The 16,577-nt window shown below is 45.0% G+C and overlaps 1 protein-coding gene across 1 annotated transcript in view; it reads left to right on the forward strand.

Annotated features, from left to right (window-relative positions):
• The window catches only part of LOC138761855 (WD repeat-containing protein 97-like), a 160,520-nt gene extending 145,711 nt beyond the window's left edge, over positions 1-14,809 (forward strand). The window contains exons 22-24 of the mRNA XM_069934771.1: positions 6,214-6,431; positions 7,382-7,434; positions 14,437-14,809. Coding sequence (XP_069790872.1) covers positions 6,214-6,431; positions 7,382-7,434; positions 14,437-14,636 — 471 coding nt within the window. The 3' untranslated portion in view covers positions 14,637-14,809. The remainder of the gene's footprint in view (positions 1-6,213; positions 6,432-7,381; positions 7,435-14,436) is intronic.
• The last annotated feature ends 1,768 nt before the right edge of the window (positions 14,810-16,577 follow it).

The raw sequence follows: 16,577 nt of genomic DNA on the forward strand, positions 1-16,577 counted from the left end.
GAAATGTTGAGGAAACTTGGCCTACCACGCAGAATAAGTCTCCAGGCTCGAGTTTAGCTCCTCCCCGGCCTCAGTGCACGTCGGTGGGTAAGCTTATTCTACTCCGATGCCAACCTTGCATATAGTGACGCAAGATGGCGCCGGCGACCGGCAGTGACCTTCTAGTGAAGAGGATGTTTTGCGCATATGCGCATTGAGTGAACATGCCCAGGCTTTGGGGGGACTCAACTTCCACTGGCCTAGCAATCCTGACAGTTTCATTCACGGAGGAGGAAGAGGAAGATGTCGCTATGCTGGCAGAAGAAGAGGCACAACTGTTGGAAGAAGCTGCAAGTTTGACAGAGGGTAGGCCTGAAATCAGAAATCAGACCCTACGTCACTCAATCCTGTTTTAAATGATATAGTTAAACAGATTGGAAGTTTGGCTTTGCAAATGAATCAGGGATTTACAGAAATGAGAGGCGCAATGTCTGAAATAAGGGGAGAAATTTCCACTATTAAAATGGATGTGAATAAATGCCTGTGAGCTGTTGATAAGGTTCTAGATAATTTCAAAAAAATTGAAGAATCCTTTCTTGACTGTAAGAACGAAATGGATCAATATAAAGAAAGAGTCGATCAGATAGAAGATTCATTTACTGGTTGGGAGGTACAGAAGACAGATTTGTTGAAGAAGATTGATGCTTTGGAGAATCAAAGTCGGAGGAATAATGTTAAAATTGTGGGACTTCCGGTAGATATTGAGGGTTTGAATCTGCTTCAGCTTTTCTGAAAATGGATTCCTGAGGCCTTGGTTTCCAGATGGGTTGGAACTGGACAGAGTGCACCGGGCGATTAGAAGAAAACCATATCCTGGTCAAGCTCCTTGTCTGTTTTGGTCATGTCTACGCTGCCAAGATCGAGAGACAATTTTAAGACTTGCAGTGCAGAATGCCAGACATAATCAGAACCTATTGATTGTTCAGAATAACAGAGTATTTTTTTTAATGCTGATTTAAGTCTGGATATTATTAAACGTTGTAAAGAATTTAATTCAGCTAAAAATATTTTGTGGCAGGAAGGGTATAAGTTTGTGTTTCGTTATCCTGCCGTGTTGAAGGTTTTCTATGGTATTCACCAATCCCAGTTTTTTTGATAATGACCATGGGGCCTTTGTCTTTGCTAATTCTTTACCTGTTAATAAGCAGGGTCAGGATTGGTCCTCTCAACAACCTGTGGTGGTTTCTGGAGAGGGGAATCGAGAAAAGAGAGATGGAGACACAACAATTGATTGATATCAAGTTAACCGTATAATTGTATTTTTTCATTGTTTGTTCTGCTTTGGGGGGGAGGTGATTCGATTGCCAACTCTTCCGAAGTCTTCAGCCACTTGAGGCATTGGTCACTCCCGTGTAATCGGGGGGTGGGGGGGGGAGCTGCTACACTTATTGTTGTAGTTTTTATTTTTTTGGGGGGGAGGGGTTTTTTGTGGTTATTTTGGGGTTTCTTTTCTTATCTTTTTCTGTTCTCTAAGGAATTTTTCAGTTCTAGGAGCCGTGTGAGGTGCCATATTTCCAAGGGAGACATTGGTTATGGCTAATTTGAATTTTGCAACTTTTAATGTTAATGGGCTCAATAACCCAATTAAAAGAAAATGGGTGTTAGCCTATATTAAAAAGATAAAGATTGATATTGCATTTTTACAAGAAACACATTTGACTGAAAAGGAACATCAGAAGTTGAAGAGAGATTGGGTTGGGCACATTATAGCATCGTTTTTCAATTGTAAAGCAAGAGGTGTTGCTATTTTAATACATAAAAAGTTATCCTTTACATTGGATTCAGTTTTTGCAGCTGTGGGTAGAGTATTGGTGGTTAATTGTAAGATTTTTCAGAGGCTTGGACATTGCTGAATGTGAATGATAATATGTTTATGGCGGAATTTAAATTAGGTTTATGATAATGTCTTGGTGGATGATGACTTTAATTGTTGTTTGGATCCTTCATTAGATAAATCTCCAAAATCTTTGGGTAAAACAAAGATGGCTAAGCGGTAATGAAGGAATTTAGTAGAGATTTGGAGGAGGTTAAACCCGACAGAGAAAGACTTTTCTTTTTATTTGACCAGACATGAATCTTACTCTAGAATTGATTTAATTTTTAATATCAGCACAATTACAAGGTAGATTTACTCAGGCAGAATATAAAAGTAGGATTTTGTCTGGTCACTCTTTGCGATTAATTTCTTGCACTGGTTCGGAAAGAGTTGAAACTACATATCGTTGGAGATTTAATATGTGATTGTTGAAGCGACTTCAATTTATTAAATACATGTGGGAACATATAAAAACCTTTTTGCAAATAAATGAAGGATCGGTGCAATGTAAATTCATTTTATGGGATGCATTGAAAGCATATTTGAGGGGACAAATGATCAGTTTTACAGCTAAAATTAAAAAATAGTATCTCCAAGGCAGAACTTGGAGAAAGAGATAGACAAATTGGAAAAAGAAGTACAACGAGATGTAACGGAAGGTAAAAAGGCTCAGTTGACTAATTTAAAATTGTGGTGTAATACTTTACAAGCATATAAATTTGAAAAGTTGTTCAAAGAACTAAATAACACTATTATGAGTTGGGGGAACGTGCCCATAAAGTGTTAGCATGGCAACTGAAGACAGATCAGACTTCTAGGACTATAAATGCTATTCGAAGAGGTTCGATAACTACTTACAAACCTCAGGAGATTAATGATGAATTTTGTTCATTTTATGAAGAATTGTATGCTTCTTAAGTTATGGAAGATAATGACAAGAATCAAAGCATTTTTGTCTAACCTGAATTTATCGTCGTTAAAGGATAAAGAGGTGAAAGATTTAGATACTTTTTTTTACTGATATGGGAATTAAAGAAGCACTGCAAGCAATGCCTGGAGGGAAATCTCCAGGTGAAGATGGTTTTACTTTGGAATTTTATAAAGAATTTTATGACCTATTGTTTCCTGTATTAATGGAAGTTTTGAAGCAGGCCACTGAGATCGGCTCTTTTCCAGATTCTTTTTCTAAAGATCATGGTAATTCCAAAGAAAGATAGACACCCATTAAAAGTAGGGTCATATAGACTAATTTCTTTATTAAACGTGGATTATAAGATAGTGGCTAAAGTTTTAGCTAATAGGTTAGCTAAATATTTACCGGAGCTAATCCATGTAGACCAGGCTGGGTTTATTAAGAATTGGTACTCAGCGGACAACATTGTTAAGTTAATTTCCTTGATTAATGTTTCTCGGGAGCAACCTGACCAACCTATGATAGTGGCTTTAGATGCTGAGAAGGCTTTTGATAGAGTGGAATGGAGTTTATTATTTAGAGAAATTTAAATTGGGTTGGGTGAAGGCTTTATATAAAAATCCATCAGCCGGGGTGGTGACAAATGGACAAATATCATCTTCATTTACATTATCTAGATCAACTAGGCAGGGATGTTCTCTGTCACCAGCCTTGTTTGCATTGGTAATAGAACCATTGGCTCAAATGATCAGGCAAGATGGTAATATTAATGGTATTAAAGTGAATGCAAATGAATATAAAATTAACTTATTTGGAGATGATGCTTTGAAATACTTAACACACCCTGTGCAATCTTTGGGACATCTTCAAGCATGGTTGGAGCAGTATGGTAGGATGTCAGGTTATAAAGTTAACTGGGAAAAGAGTGGGATAATGCCTTTAGCAAAGGAAAATTATTCAGTGTGTAAGCAGATAACACAATTTCGGTAGATTGACCAGATTAAAATACCTGGCAATAATTGTTGATGTTGATTATAAACATTTATATAGGTTAAATTATTTACCCTTATTGAGTAAAATTGAATATGATTTAACTAGATAGAAAGATTTACCAATAACCTTGATAGGATGTGTAAACTGTATTAAAATGAATATTTTTCCTTGCATACAATATCTGTTTCAATTGATTCCGTGTAAAATTCCGAAAAAGTTTTTTTTAAAGACTTGAATGATTTAGTACGACTGTTTTTGTGGAAAGGTAAATTTGCCAGGATGTCACTACAAAAACTGATTTGGAAATATTCTTTAGGAGTTCATTACCACATTTTCAAAATTATTATGAAGCAGCGCAGTTAAAATTTATCAATAGGATATTTGATTGTGAATCAATTTTCAATATGGGCTAAAATTAAAATGGCTCAGATTCATGAACAAAAAGTAGATCAATATAAATGGAATCGTCAACTTTTGCAAAATTATAATTTACCTATGTTAAAACATTTAATGGAGACATGGTATAATAGAAATAAAATTGTAAGAACTAAAGGGAAAATTTCGGCTGGAACTCCATTGTACCAGAACAAATTGTTTTCTTTTTCAATGAATAATCAATATTTGAAAACATGGGAACAGAAAGGCATTAAGCTAGAAGAAGATTGTTATGAAGCTGGGTATTTTCTTTTATTTCATAGATTTAAAGAAAAATTTGGAATTATGTTGAATACGTTATTTGCACATTACCAAGTTGGAACTTTGTTGTTAGATAATTTTGGGTGTGAGTTAAGGTTATCTAGACAAACTAAATTTGAAACTCTACTTATTGATGGGGGTAAAAAAGGATTTATTTCAGAAACGTATGCTTTGTTGCAACATAAATTGAGTAAGCTGGACGTGTATAAAATGAGAATTAAATGGGAGAAAGATTTGTCTATTCCAATATCTCAAGATGATTGGATGACTATGTGTGAAGACAGTATGACCAAATTAATAACTTTCTTCACCAGCTTTACCTAAAGGTTAAAGAAATATGGATTTAGTTCTTTGGACTTGTGTTTTCAATGTGGCTAAGAGGTTGGTTCTTTTTTATGTTCAGCCTGGCTTTGTGAGATAGTGAAACCTTTTTGGTGTAGGATTATGGAATTTTGGAGGGTTCATTTAAATTCAAGCTTGCACTTTTGATCCTTTATTATTTTTGTTGGGATATAGTACAACATTGAGTCAAAATTAGACAAGTTTCAGATTGCATTTATTTGATTAAGTGCTAGCAGTAGTGAGAAAATGTATAGCTATCACTTGGAAGAATGAAATTGAGTTGAGCATTCAAAGATGGCACATGGAGATGAGATCCTGTATTCCACTGGAAAAGATAACTTATAATTTACGTAACAATTATTACTTTTTTGTCAAGGTATAGGGTTTAGAAATATAATAGAATTTTTTTTTTCTCTTCCCAGACTGAGATGGCATCCTCCATGGCAATGATTTGATGGTTATATGTATTTGTTAACTCCTTTCTTTTCATCTTCTCTTTTTATTTTGGGGTAGTTATAAGGGGGGGGGGGAGGGAGGGAATTAGGGGAGAAAATTTTGTGTATTTGCATTTTTTATTTGCTTGTACTGGATAATAAATAAAATATACAACAAAAAGAAAGAGTACAGAGAAAATTTACTAGGATGTTGTCCAGACTTCGGGAACTGAGTTATAGGGAAAGGTTAAACAGGTTACGACTTTACGAGAGGAGTTTTGATGGAGGTATTTAAAATTATAAGGGGGACGGACAGAGTAAATGTCGGTCGGGTGTGGGTTAAGGATGAAAGGGGAAATGTTTAGGGAACTTCTTCACCCAGAGAGTGGTGGGGGTGTGGAATGAGCTTCCAGCTGAAGTGGTGAATGCAGGCTCAATTTTAACATTTAAGAAGAATATGGTCAGATACGTGGATGGGAGAAGTATGGAGGGGTATGAATTGGTGCAGGTCACTGGGACTGGACAAAAAAACTCAGCTTAGCACAGACCAAAAGGGCCAAAGGGCCCTGTTTCTGTGCTGCAGTGTTCTTTGGGCCTATGGTTCTATGGGTGCGTGTGGGGGTTCATTGGGGAGCTGAGGGGGGGTCGTTGGGGATCTGGGTGGGGGATCACATTGGGGAGCCAGGGGGGAACACATTGGGGAGCCAGGGAAGATGTTGGGGAGCTGGGTGTGGGGGGGGGAGTGGTAGGATGTTGGGAAGCCAGGTGTGGGGTGAGGGGGGAGGGGGGAAACGTTGGGGAGCTAGGTGCAGCGGGGAGGGGGGAAACGTTTGGGAGCCAGGTGTGGGGGGGTTGGGACGTTGGGGAGCCAGGTGTTGGGGGGGGGAGAAAAAATGTTGGAGAGCCGGGTATGGGAAAACATTGGGAAGCCGAGTGTTGTGATAGTGGTATGTGCAAGGCTCCTGTCTTCCTCTTGACAGGCACTCAGACAGCCCCGAAAGCTGCGTCAGACCCAGCCCCAGACCCCCAGACCCCTGGAGACCATGCGACCAATTGATGTCCTCAACTACTTCTGTGAGCTGCAGTTGGAGCGGACACTGATGGAAGTGAAGGCAGCAGAGGAGGGTCCAGAGGCAGGGGAGGGTCTGGAGGCAGGGGACATCCGGAACACCGTGCTCTTCCTGCCTCAGATCCCCAGGTAAGGAGAGGGTCTGAGGGATGGTGAGGAGGGGGATGAGGTAGCAGGCAGAGTCAGGAGGTGTCTGGAACACTGCGCTCTTCCTGCCTCAGATCCCCAGGTCCAGAGGGGAGGGTCCGATGGTCGTGACATAGGGTGGGGGGGGGGGGCGGATGGTGAGGAGGGGGATGGGGGTGCAGCAAGAGTCAGGGGGTGCCAGAACATCATGCTCTTCCTGTCTCAGATCCAGAGGAGAGGGACATAGGGTGGGGGGGGGGGGCAGATGGTGAGGAGGGGGATGGGGGTGCAGAGTTAGAGGGGGTGTCAGAACACCATGCTCTTCCTGCCTCAGATCTGGAGAGGAGGGTCCAGAGGGTTGGGGAGGAGATTCAGGCAAGGATCCAATGGACAAGAAGAGGGGAGCGGTTGGCGTTCTGGAGAAGGTCCAAGAGATGGGGAAAGGGTGGTGAGGGGGGGGGGAGGGTCTGATGGATGGGAAGTGTGTTGAGGAGGGGGCTTGAGGGAGTGGTACAGGAAGGGACAGTGGAGGTATGGAGTAGGGGTGGGGTAGGAGGGGGTTCTGGGGAAGGGTCCTGAAAGGAAAGGTGCCTCTGTTGTGATCATTTGTCCCAATGATCACTGAGAGTTTAATGTCCAGAGGGTGGTGGGTGCCAGGAATTCATTGCCTGGGGTGGTGGAGGACACTGGAACATCAGGGGCTTGGATGCAAGAGAAATCGAGGGTTATGGGTGTGCGGTCAGGAAGGGTTTTGCTGTTGAGTAGGTTTTTCCAGGTCGGCACAGAATTGTGGGCCAAAGGGCCTGTAGTGTACTGGAATGGTCTTAGGAACATGTTCTCGGTGTACACGGATGGACGTGGCAGGGTAGAGCTCCTCTCTGCTCACTGGCCGTGGAGGTTGGGCCTCGCCTCACCTTCACTTAATGCTGAGGCTTTTCTCTCGTTGTCTGCAGGGACCGGGCCATTTTGCGACTTGGGGAGACCAGGAGCTCTGTGGCCTCTGACAGTGAGTTCTGACCTTTAACCAGACCATAAGATATAGGCTATTCAGCCCATCGAGTCTACCCCACCCTGATCCATTTCCCCACTCGTCCCCACTGCCCGGCCTTCTCCCCATAACCTTTGATGCCCTGGCTGATCAAGAACCTATCGATCTCTGCCTTAAATAGACCCAATGACCCAACCTCCGCGACCGCCCGTACAAATACAATATTCAGATGCTTGCTGCAGTGCACAGATATTTAAAAAGGACAATCATAGAATTAAAAAGGAGACAAGAAACAGATAATAAAATTCAGTTACCCCTGTGCAAAATAAAGGGCCCGCAGTCATCTGTATGCGGTGTTGGAGCAGTCCTTGAGCAGTGTGATCGGGGAAAATGGCCCCTTCGGCCAACACACCCGTGCCAACCACACTCCTCCAACCTGCCTACGATTGGCCCTTATCCCTCTCACCCCGTCCTACCTGTGGATCCATCCAAATGTTTCTGGAACGTTGCAGTGGTACTTACCCCATCCCCAACCTCCAGCAGCCCGTTCCACACATCCACCATCCTCTGTTACCCCTCAAGTCCCTGTTAAAGCCCCTCCCTCCCTCCCTCTCCTCCCCCACCCCACCTTGATCCAACTCAGGGCACAAGACTCTGCATTGTTAAATATAATTTTAATTTTTCTTTAAATTTAGACATACAGCACAGTAACAGGCCCTTTCAGCGCACAAGCCCTTGCTGCCCAATCATACCCAATTAATCTACAACCTCTGGTACGTTTTGGAGGGTGGGAGGAAACTAGATCCCCGGGGGAAAACATGCAAACTCCTTACAGACAGCGCGGGATTCGAACCCAGCTCCCAATTGCTGGCGCTGTAAAGACGTTGCGCTGACTGCTACCACCGATCAATTCCTCTCATCATGATGTCCACCTCTGTGAGATCACTCCTCCTGCGCTCCAAGGAACAACACTCCAGGCCTGCTCCACTTCTCCCTAAACCTCAGCCTCCCACCCTGTCCTGCCAACTGCCCTGCCTTTGGAAGATACTGATCTTAAACTGAGAAGGGCTGGGAGTCTAAATCACTGAGGATATTTAAGGCGGAGGTAAATATGTTTATGGGAAGAATGCAGGAGAATGGGGTTGGATAGTATTTCAGCCATGATTAAATGGAGGGGTTGACTTGATGGGCCGAATGGTTTAATCCTCTCCAATGTCTTATGGTCCTGTGTATTACTTGATAACCGGCGGATGGCAGTTTAAGGTGAGGTTTAGTGAGATGAGGTCAGTTTAAGAGATTTAACAGGAACCTGAGGGGTAACATTTTTCCACAGAGGGTGGTGGGTGTATGGAACAGGCTGCTAGAAGAGGGGTATGGGGCAGGAATGTTTAAAAAACATTTGGACGGATACAGGGAGAGAATGGGTGTAGAGGGATATGGCTAATCACAGGCAGGTGGGGCCTGTGTGGGTGGGACATTCTAGTCAGCACAGGCCATGGGGCTGAGGGCCTGTGTCCCTGTGGGTGACTCTATGGCTCCAGTAGACAGGTACCTGGGTGAGCAAGTGTATCACCAAGGTGGGCCTAGTCATGGGGAACGGGAGCAGGGTGGACGGATGCTCCATGGAGGTACGGACAGGATGGGCCAAGGGGTCTGTTTCTCTGCTGTGACTGTGACTCCAGGGATGGGTGGTGAGGAAAGGCAAACTCGTCCAGAAGGGTCTGGTTTACAAGGATGAGGTGATTGGTTTCCCCAGCCTCACTCTAGGAGTGAACATGTCAAAATATGGACCTGTGTCTGTCTGCCTGTGAGTCTGCGTGTGCCAGTGTGTGTGTTGGTCTGTGAAAGTGTGTCTGTGTTGATGGACTATCAATAACTCTGAAGACTGGGAGTTAACCATATCACCATTTACTGCACAGAAACAGGTCGGTTTGGCCCTACCAGTCCGTGCCGAACATCATCTCCCACCTAGTCTCACTGACCCGCATTTGGCCCATATGCCCTCCACACCTCTCACGTCCATATACCTATCCAACCTTTCCTTGAATATTAATGTCGATCTTGTTTCTACCACCAATGCCAGAAGTCCATTCCATACCCCCACCACCCTCTGTGTGAAGAAATTCCCCCTCATGTTTCCCCTAAACTTTTCCCCTTCAATCTAATCCATGCCCTCTTGTTTGAACCCTAACCCGAATGTTTTAATGGAAAAAGCCTGTCCACATTGACTCTATCCGTCCCCTTATAATTTTAAATACCTCTATCAAAATCACCCTTCAATCTTCTACGCTCCAGGGAATAAAGACCCAGCCTGTAACTCAAACCCTGAAACCTTGGCAACATTCTCGTAAATCTCCTCTGCTCTCTCTCTATACTGTTTATATCCTTCCTGTAATTCGGTGACCAAAACTACACACAATATTCCAAATTTGACCTCACCAATGCCTTTAACAATTTCAACATAATATCCCAACTCCTGTGTTCTGTACCCTGATTTATAAAGCCAACATACCAAATGCCTTCTTCACCACCCTATCCACATATGATTCAACTTTTAGAGAATTATGTACCATGGCTCCTAAATCTCTTTGTTCCACTTCACTCCTCAATTATCTACCATTTAACGCGTATGACCTGTTTTGATTAGTCCTACCAAAATGTATCCTCTCACATTTATCAGTATTAAACTCCATCTGCCATCTTCCAGTCCACTCTTCTAACCAACCTATATCCCACTGCAAGCTTTGAAAACCTTCCTCTCTGTCCACAAAACCATCAACCTCTGTATCATCTGCAAATTTACTCATCCAATTTGTCACCCTATCATCTATTTAACTATATAACAATTACAGTACGGAAACAGGCCATCTCGGCCCCTCTAGTCTACCGATTCAAGTGATCTCCTCTAGTCTCACTTACCTGCACCCTGCCCATAACCGTCCAATCCCCTCACATCCATGGGCCTATCCAACTTATTCTTAAATGACAAAATTGACCCTGCTGCAACCACCTCTTCCGGAGAAGGTCATTCCATAGAGCCACCACACTCTGAGTGAAGAAGTTCTCTCTTCTGTTACTTCTAAACTTTTGCCCCCAACCCTTAACTCATGACCCCTCGTTCCAATATCCCCTACCCTCAAGGGGAAAGGGCCTATTCACATCTACTCCGTCTATTCCCCTCATAATCTTAAATAACTCAATGAAATCCCCCCTCAACCTTCTACGCTCCAATGAATAGTCCCAGTCTACTCAATCTTTCTCTGTATTCTGGATACTGCAATCCAGGTAACATTTTAGAAAATCTTCTCTGCACCCTCTCTACCTTATTGATATCCTTCCTATAATTTGGGAACCAGAACTGCACACAGTATTCTAAATTTGGCCCCACCAATGCCTTGAACCGTCTCAACATCACCTCCCAGCTCCTATATTTTATGGTTTAATTTATAAAGGCTAGCAAATCAAAGCCTTTTTCACCACTCTATCTACATGAGAATCCACCTTCAGAGAACGATGAACCGTTATTCCTAGATCTCTCTGTTCCTCTGCATTCCTCAACGCCCTCCCCTTCACTACATACGTCCTATTTTTGGTTATTCTTCCCAAAATGAATCACCTCACACTTATCTACATTAAACTCCATCTGCCATCTTTCAGCCCACCCTTCCAAGCAGACCAAATCCTTCTGCAGTCTCCGAAAACCATCCTCACTATCCACGACTCCCGCTATTTTTGTATCGTCCGCATAATTACCAACCCAATTTACCACTCCATCATTCAAATCATTAATGTAGATGACAAACAACAAAGGGACCCAACACCGATCCCTGAGGCACATCACTCGTCACCAGCCTCCATCCTGACAGACATTTGTCCACCTTGAATCTCTGGTGCCTACATTCTAGCCACCTTTGAACCCATCTGACTATCTCAACATTAATACCTAGCGCCTGAACCTTCCTTTCCAACCTTCCATGTGGAACCTTATCGAAGGCCTGACTGAAATCCATTTAGACAACATCTACTGCTCTACATTCAACAACCTTCCTAGTTACCTCCTCAAAAAATTCAACAAGATTTGTCAAACATGACCCCAGCACAAACCCATGTTGGGTGCCCCTGATCAGTCCCTGCCCCTCTAGATACTTATACACATTATCTCTAAGAATACTTTCCATTAGTTTATTGACCACCAACGTCAAACTTACAGGCCTGTAATTCCTAGGCCTACACCTAGAGCCCATTTTAAACAGAGAAACCATGTTTGTGAAATGCCAATCCTCCGGCACTATGCCCCTCCCCCCCAATGAGTTTTGAAAAATCACTGTCTGAGCCGCCGCTATTTCCTCTCTGACTTCCCTCAAAGTCCTGGGGAAAATCCCGTCGGGACCTGGAGACTTACCCATATTTATATGCCTCAAAGTTACAATACCCCCTCTTTCCTAATTCCTACATTTTCCTTAATTACCCCTTTTGCTTCTATTATCCTACATGATTCCATATCCTTTTCCCCAGTGAATACCGAAGAGAAGAACTTGTTCAATATCTCCCCATCTCAATTGGCTCCACACACAGCTCTGATTCTCTAAGGGACCGATGTTATCCTTCACTCTCCTTTTGCTATTTACATATTTGTAAAAATCCTTCGGATTTACTTTCAGCCTGTTCGCTAGAGCCACCTCGTACCTTTTTGCTTTCCTAATTTATTTCTTAAGTTTCTATTTACAATCCATGTATTTTCCAAGCATCGCGTTTATACCCTATCTCTTATATTTAATGTAGGCCTCCCTTTAAATTCAAACCAAATATCTAATTTCCCTTGAAAACCTCGGCTCTCTCGAACTTTTGGCTCTGCCTTTTATCCTAACAGGAACATAAAGATTCCTCACCCTCAAAATCTCACCTTTAAAAGACTTCCAATTCTCCTCTACAACCTTCCCATAAAACAAATCAACCCAATCCACTTCTCACAAATCCTTTATCTCTTCAAATCTGGCTTTTCCCCCCACTCAAAGGCCTCAAGCTTTGGACCAGGCCTATCCCTTTCCATAACTCTATCGAAACTGGATCCGAAGTGCTCCCTAACTCCTCCCTCAGTCACCTGCCCATATCATTCCCCAACAGTTGATCCAACACTGTCGCTTCTCTAGATATTGCGACAAAAAAAACCGATCCTACACACATTTTACAAATTCTAATCCATCCAGCTCCTTCACAGAATGGGTTTCCCAATCTATATTAGGAAAATTAAAATCTCCCACAAAGCAATCCTGTGCTTATTACAAATCTCTGCTATTTCCTTACAAATTTGCTCCTCTATTTCTTGTTCCCCACAAGGTGGTCTATAATACTCCCCTATAATTGTAACTTCTCCTTTCCCAATTTTTAATTCCACCATAACCCCTCCCTTGACGAGCCCTCTAATCTATCTCGCATCAGTACCGCTGTAATATTTTCGCCGTCAAGTTGTGCCTCATCACCCCTTCTTACTCCTCCAATTCTAACACACCTAAAGCAGCAAAATCCCAGAATATTTAGCTGCCAGTCACCACCCTCCTGCAACCACATCTCACTAATCACTACCACATCATACTGCCAAGTTTCTATCCACACCTTCAGCTTGTCCACCTTCCTTACAATACTCCTGGCATTAAAGTAAATGCATTTCAGAGATTTCCCACATCTTTCCCTTTGTTTGATCCTATTTTTACAGTCAACTCTTATTTATTACCATCATCCTCCCCCCTCCATCACTGCACTGATCATTTTCCTTCTCAATCATCTGTCTTTCCACCCCCAAACTTTGTCTACAAACCTTCTCTGTTTGCGGACTAACCTTCTCCTTTATTTGGTTTCCTTCCCCCAACCATACTACTTTAAAGCCTCCTTAGGAGCCCTAGCAAATGCCCCGCCAGGATCCTGGTCCCTCTGGGATTCAGATACAACCCGTCTGTTCGGTACATGTCCCACCTCCTCCAAAAAAGTCCCAGGGATCCAAGAATTCAAATCCCTGCCCCTTACTCCACTCCTTTAGCCACACATCCAACCTCCACCTGATACTATACCTGCCCTCACTGTCGCATGGCACAGGAATTAATCCAGAGATGACCCCCTTTGCAGTCCTTTTTAGCTCCCTACCTAACTCCCTATATTCTTTTTTAAGACCACTTCACTCTTCCTCTTTATGTCGTTGGTACCAACATGTACCATGACCTCTGGCTCATTTCCTTACCTTCCTTTGGATGTCTTGGACATGAAACTACAACCAGGACCCTGGCACCAGGAAGGCAAACCACCATCCAGTTTTTCTTTATTGTATCCACAGAATCCCCTATCTGTCCTCCTGTGAGTGTTTGCCTGTGAAAGTGTGTCTCTGTGTTTGTGCGCCTGTGTCTGTCTGTGTGTGTATGTGGGTCTGTGTGAATGTGGGTCTGTAGCTCTGTGTGTGTTTGCCTGTGCCAGTGTGTGCGTGTTTGTGGGAATCTGTGTGTGTCTGTGCAAGTGTGGGTGTGCATCTCTGTGTAAGTGCATGTGTATATTTGTGTGTCCCTGAGTTTGTCTGTGTGTGTGTGTATTAGTATGAATCGGTGTGTGGGTATTAATGTGTGTCATCCTGTATCAGTGGGGTATGTGTGAGGTTGTTTGTGTATGTGGGTGGGTGTTTGTGAGTCTACATGTGTGCAACTGTGTGAGAGTACGAGTATTTTTGTGTGTGTGTGTGTGTGTGTGTGTGTGTTCTCCCCTCTGCTGTCAGAACTGTCCCATGAAGGTGTGAAAATCGCCCACGGTAGGAGAGGGGTTTCTCCCTGTCTCTGAGGCGAACGGATGGCCCTTCAAGCACAGCCTAGTCCTGGTCTCACTGGCTGCAGAGGCAAACCCCACAGACTCAGGCCATGGACACAGGTCACGGGGAGAAGTCACCGTGGACCTGACACTGTGGTGGGGGGGGGGGTGGGGGAGGTGGGCTCCTGGTCTGATCTACTTCACCAGTGACATTTCCCTCTCCCCCCCCCCCCACAGAGCTCCGGATGCCGCCTCTCTCGCTGCCTCCCCTCACCTTTGCCATGGGCCGTGTGATCAGACTGCCAGTGTGTAAAGTGAGTTTGAACCCCTTTCCATCGCCTGTAGACCAGTTTCCACTCCCCACCTTCCTCACCCTGGGTTGGTGTGGCCAGAAATACTTCATCCCAGACAACTCAACTGTGACCAAGTACCACTGAGGTGTTAGTTGGTCTGTCACAGGGACGGGTCACACCCACCCGCAGTGGGCTCAGCTTCATTCACACCCACAGTGGACTAGGCATGGCGTGCACATGCCAGCACTGTACACGTACACGCCCACACTGTACGCTGACGTTCTGTGGAGAACAATTAAACGTTGTGATTTCTCTCACCTGCCCCCAGTCTCTGTTCCTCACTGTGGTCGAATGTCTCTCCATGCCATGGGTCTCCGTGGTGGAACAGCCCCACCTTGGGCACTGTCTCCCATCCCTTCCCTTCCCCACTCCCCCTCTATTTCTCCCCTCCCAACCCCACAGCGGACAAGGGGGCAGGAGCAACCCTGCTTGGCACTGAAGATCGAGGGTTGGGATGTAGTGTGTGCAATGAAGAGGGTGGGTTGGTGGATGATGGGTGGAACCAGACAGAAAGCCCACACATGTGCATACACACACCCTACTACCCTGGACTCTACATTCACTCTGGTTGTACACTGGTCTATATACACACTTTGTACCAAAGGACATGACTGACATTTTCCAACATTATACTTCTCTGCCCATTCTCCTAATCTGTCTAAAGGTTCTGCAGCCCTCCCTGTTTCCTTGACACCTCCTGCTCCTCCACTGACTTTCGTATCAGCTGCTGAGAATTCCCAGGATCGGAGGGGATGGGACCTTCCTTCAGCAAGGCTTTGAGCCTGTCCGTGAACCTTTGCTCCATCTGCCTGTGCCTCTCATCCTGTGACCGAGCTCGGGACTCTGGTCCGGTACACTGACTGGCCTGGCTGCATTTCTCTTGGGGACAGCAGCGAGGTAGATCCTGGTGGTTGGATCAAGAGGTTGGGGGGGGGGGGGTGGTGGGGTACAATGATCGGCAGCCCAGCTCCCAGACAGGAGGTGGGCATCACTGTGGACTAGATGATTGATCCCCAATCCTCCTTCTTGACCGATGGAAGGTGCTGGTCCCATCACCGACTGCCTTCCTTCACTGAGGGTCTCCTGGGGGACCGGACCGTCTCACCGACACTCCACTGTGGAGTACAGACCTGTGATGGTGTGGGACCAGAATGCAAAGCCAAGGATCCATGCAGAGGTGACCTCTCCTGGATCACTGGTTGGTCTCAGGGGAAGGAACAGAGTTGTGAGGTGTGACCCCGGCTTGAGGCACAAGGACTGGCTGCCCAGTCTGAGTCCTTGTGTGAGAGGGTTTCACCTGAGGGGTTCCTGGCATATTACTGGGACCGACCATCCGGCAAAGCCGGAGGTCTGGGAGGGTCACTGGTCCCCAGCATGTGGGTGTGCCCTGTTCCACACTGATTCCCCCGGGCCCCTGCGCTGGTCCCCCGAGACCCCACACTGGTTCCCCCAGCTTCCCTTTGTGCCTCACTGGTTCATGCTCCCTCCCCTCCCACCAGACCAATGAATGGGCAGGAGGGGTGTGGACTGCGGGCAAGAAGATGGAATTAGATTGGCATCCTGGTCAGCACAGGCAGGTGGGTCGAAGGGCCTATTCCCTGCTGTCCCAAGTAGAGGGCCAGTCACTGTAACACATTTTGCTGAACTTCACTTCCATGCAAAATGAGCCAGGAGCAATCAAATACAAATTCCAAAGGCTGAGCTTTGACAGGACACAGAATTAACTGGAGAATTCCCCAACATGTGCCACTGGGGTCCTAATCCCTCCGATTTTCCTGCGACAATCCTCAGATACACGGTAAGTCTCTCTCCAACAACACACAGGCCACAGTTACCCCACATGTCTGGCAACTCCTGGGGAGGCCCATGTGGACCCAAGGAGAGCCTGCAAAGTTCACACAGGCAACCTCTCGAGGCACACCCCATAGTCACTGAATTCCAACTTAAAAAAACCCAGCAATTCCTTTAACAGGCCGTGTAAATCTTGTATGGGGCTGCTGGCACTGGGACCAGGCAGTTGGACCC

Source organism: Narcine bancroftii, chromosome 1 (assembly GCF_036971445.1).
Source record: "Narcine bancroftii isolate sNarBan1 chromosome 1, sNarBan1.hap1, whole genome shotgun sequence".
Lineage (NCBI taxonomy): Eukaryota > Metazoa > Chordata > Chondrichthyes > Torpediniformes > Narcinidae > Narcine > Narcine bancroftii.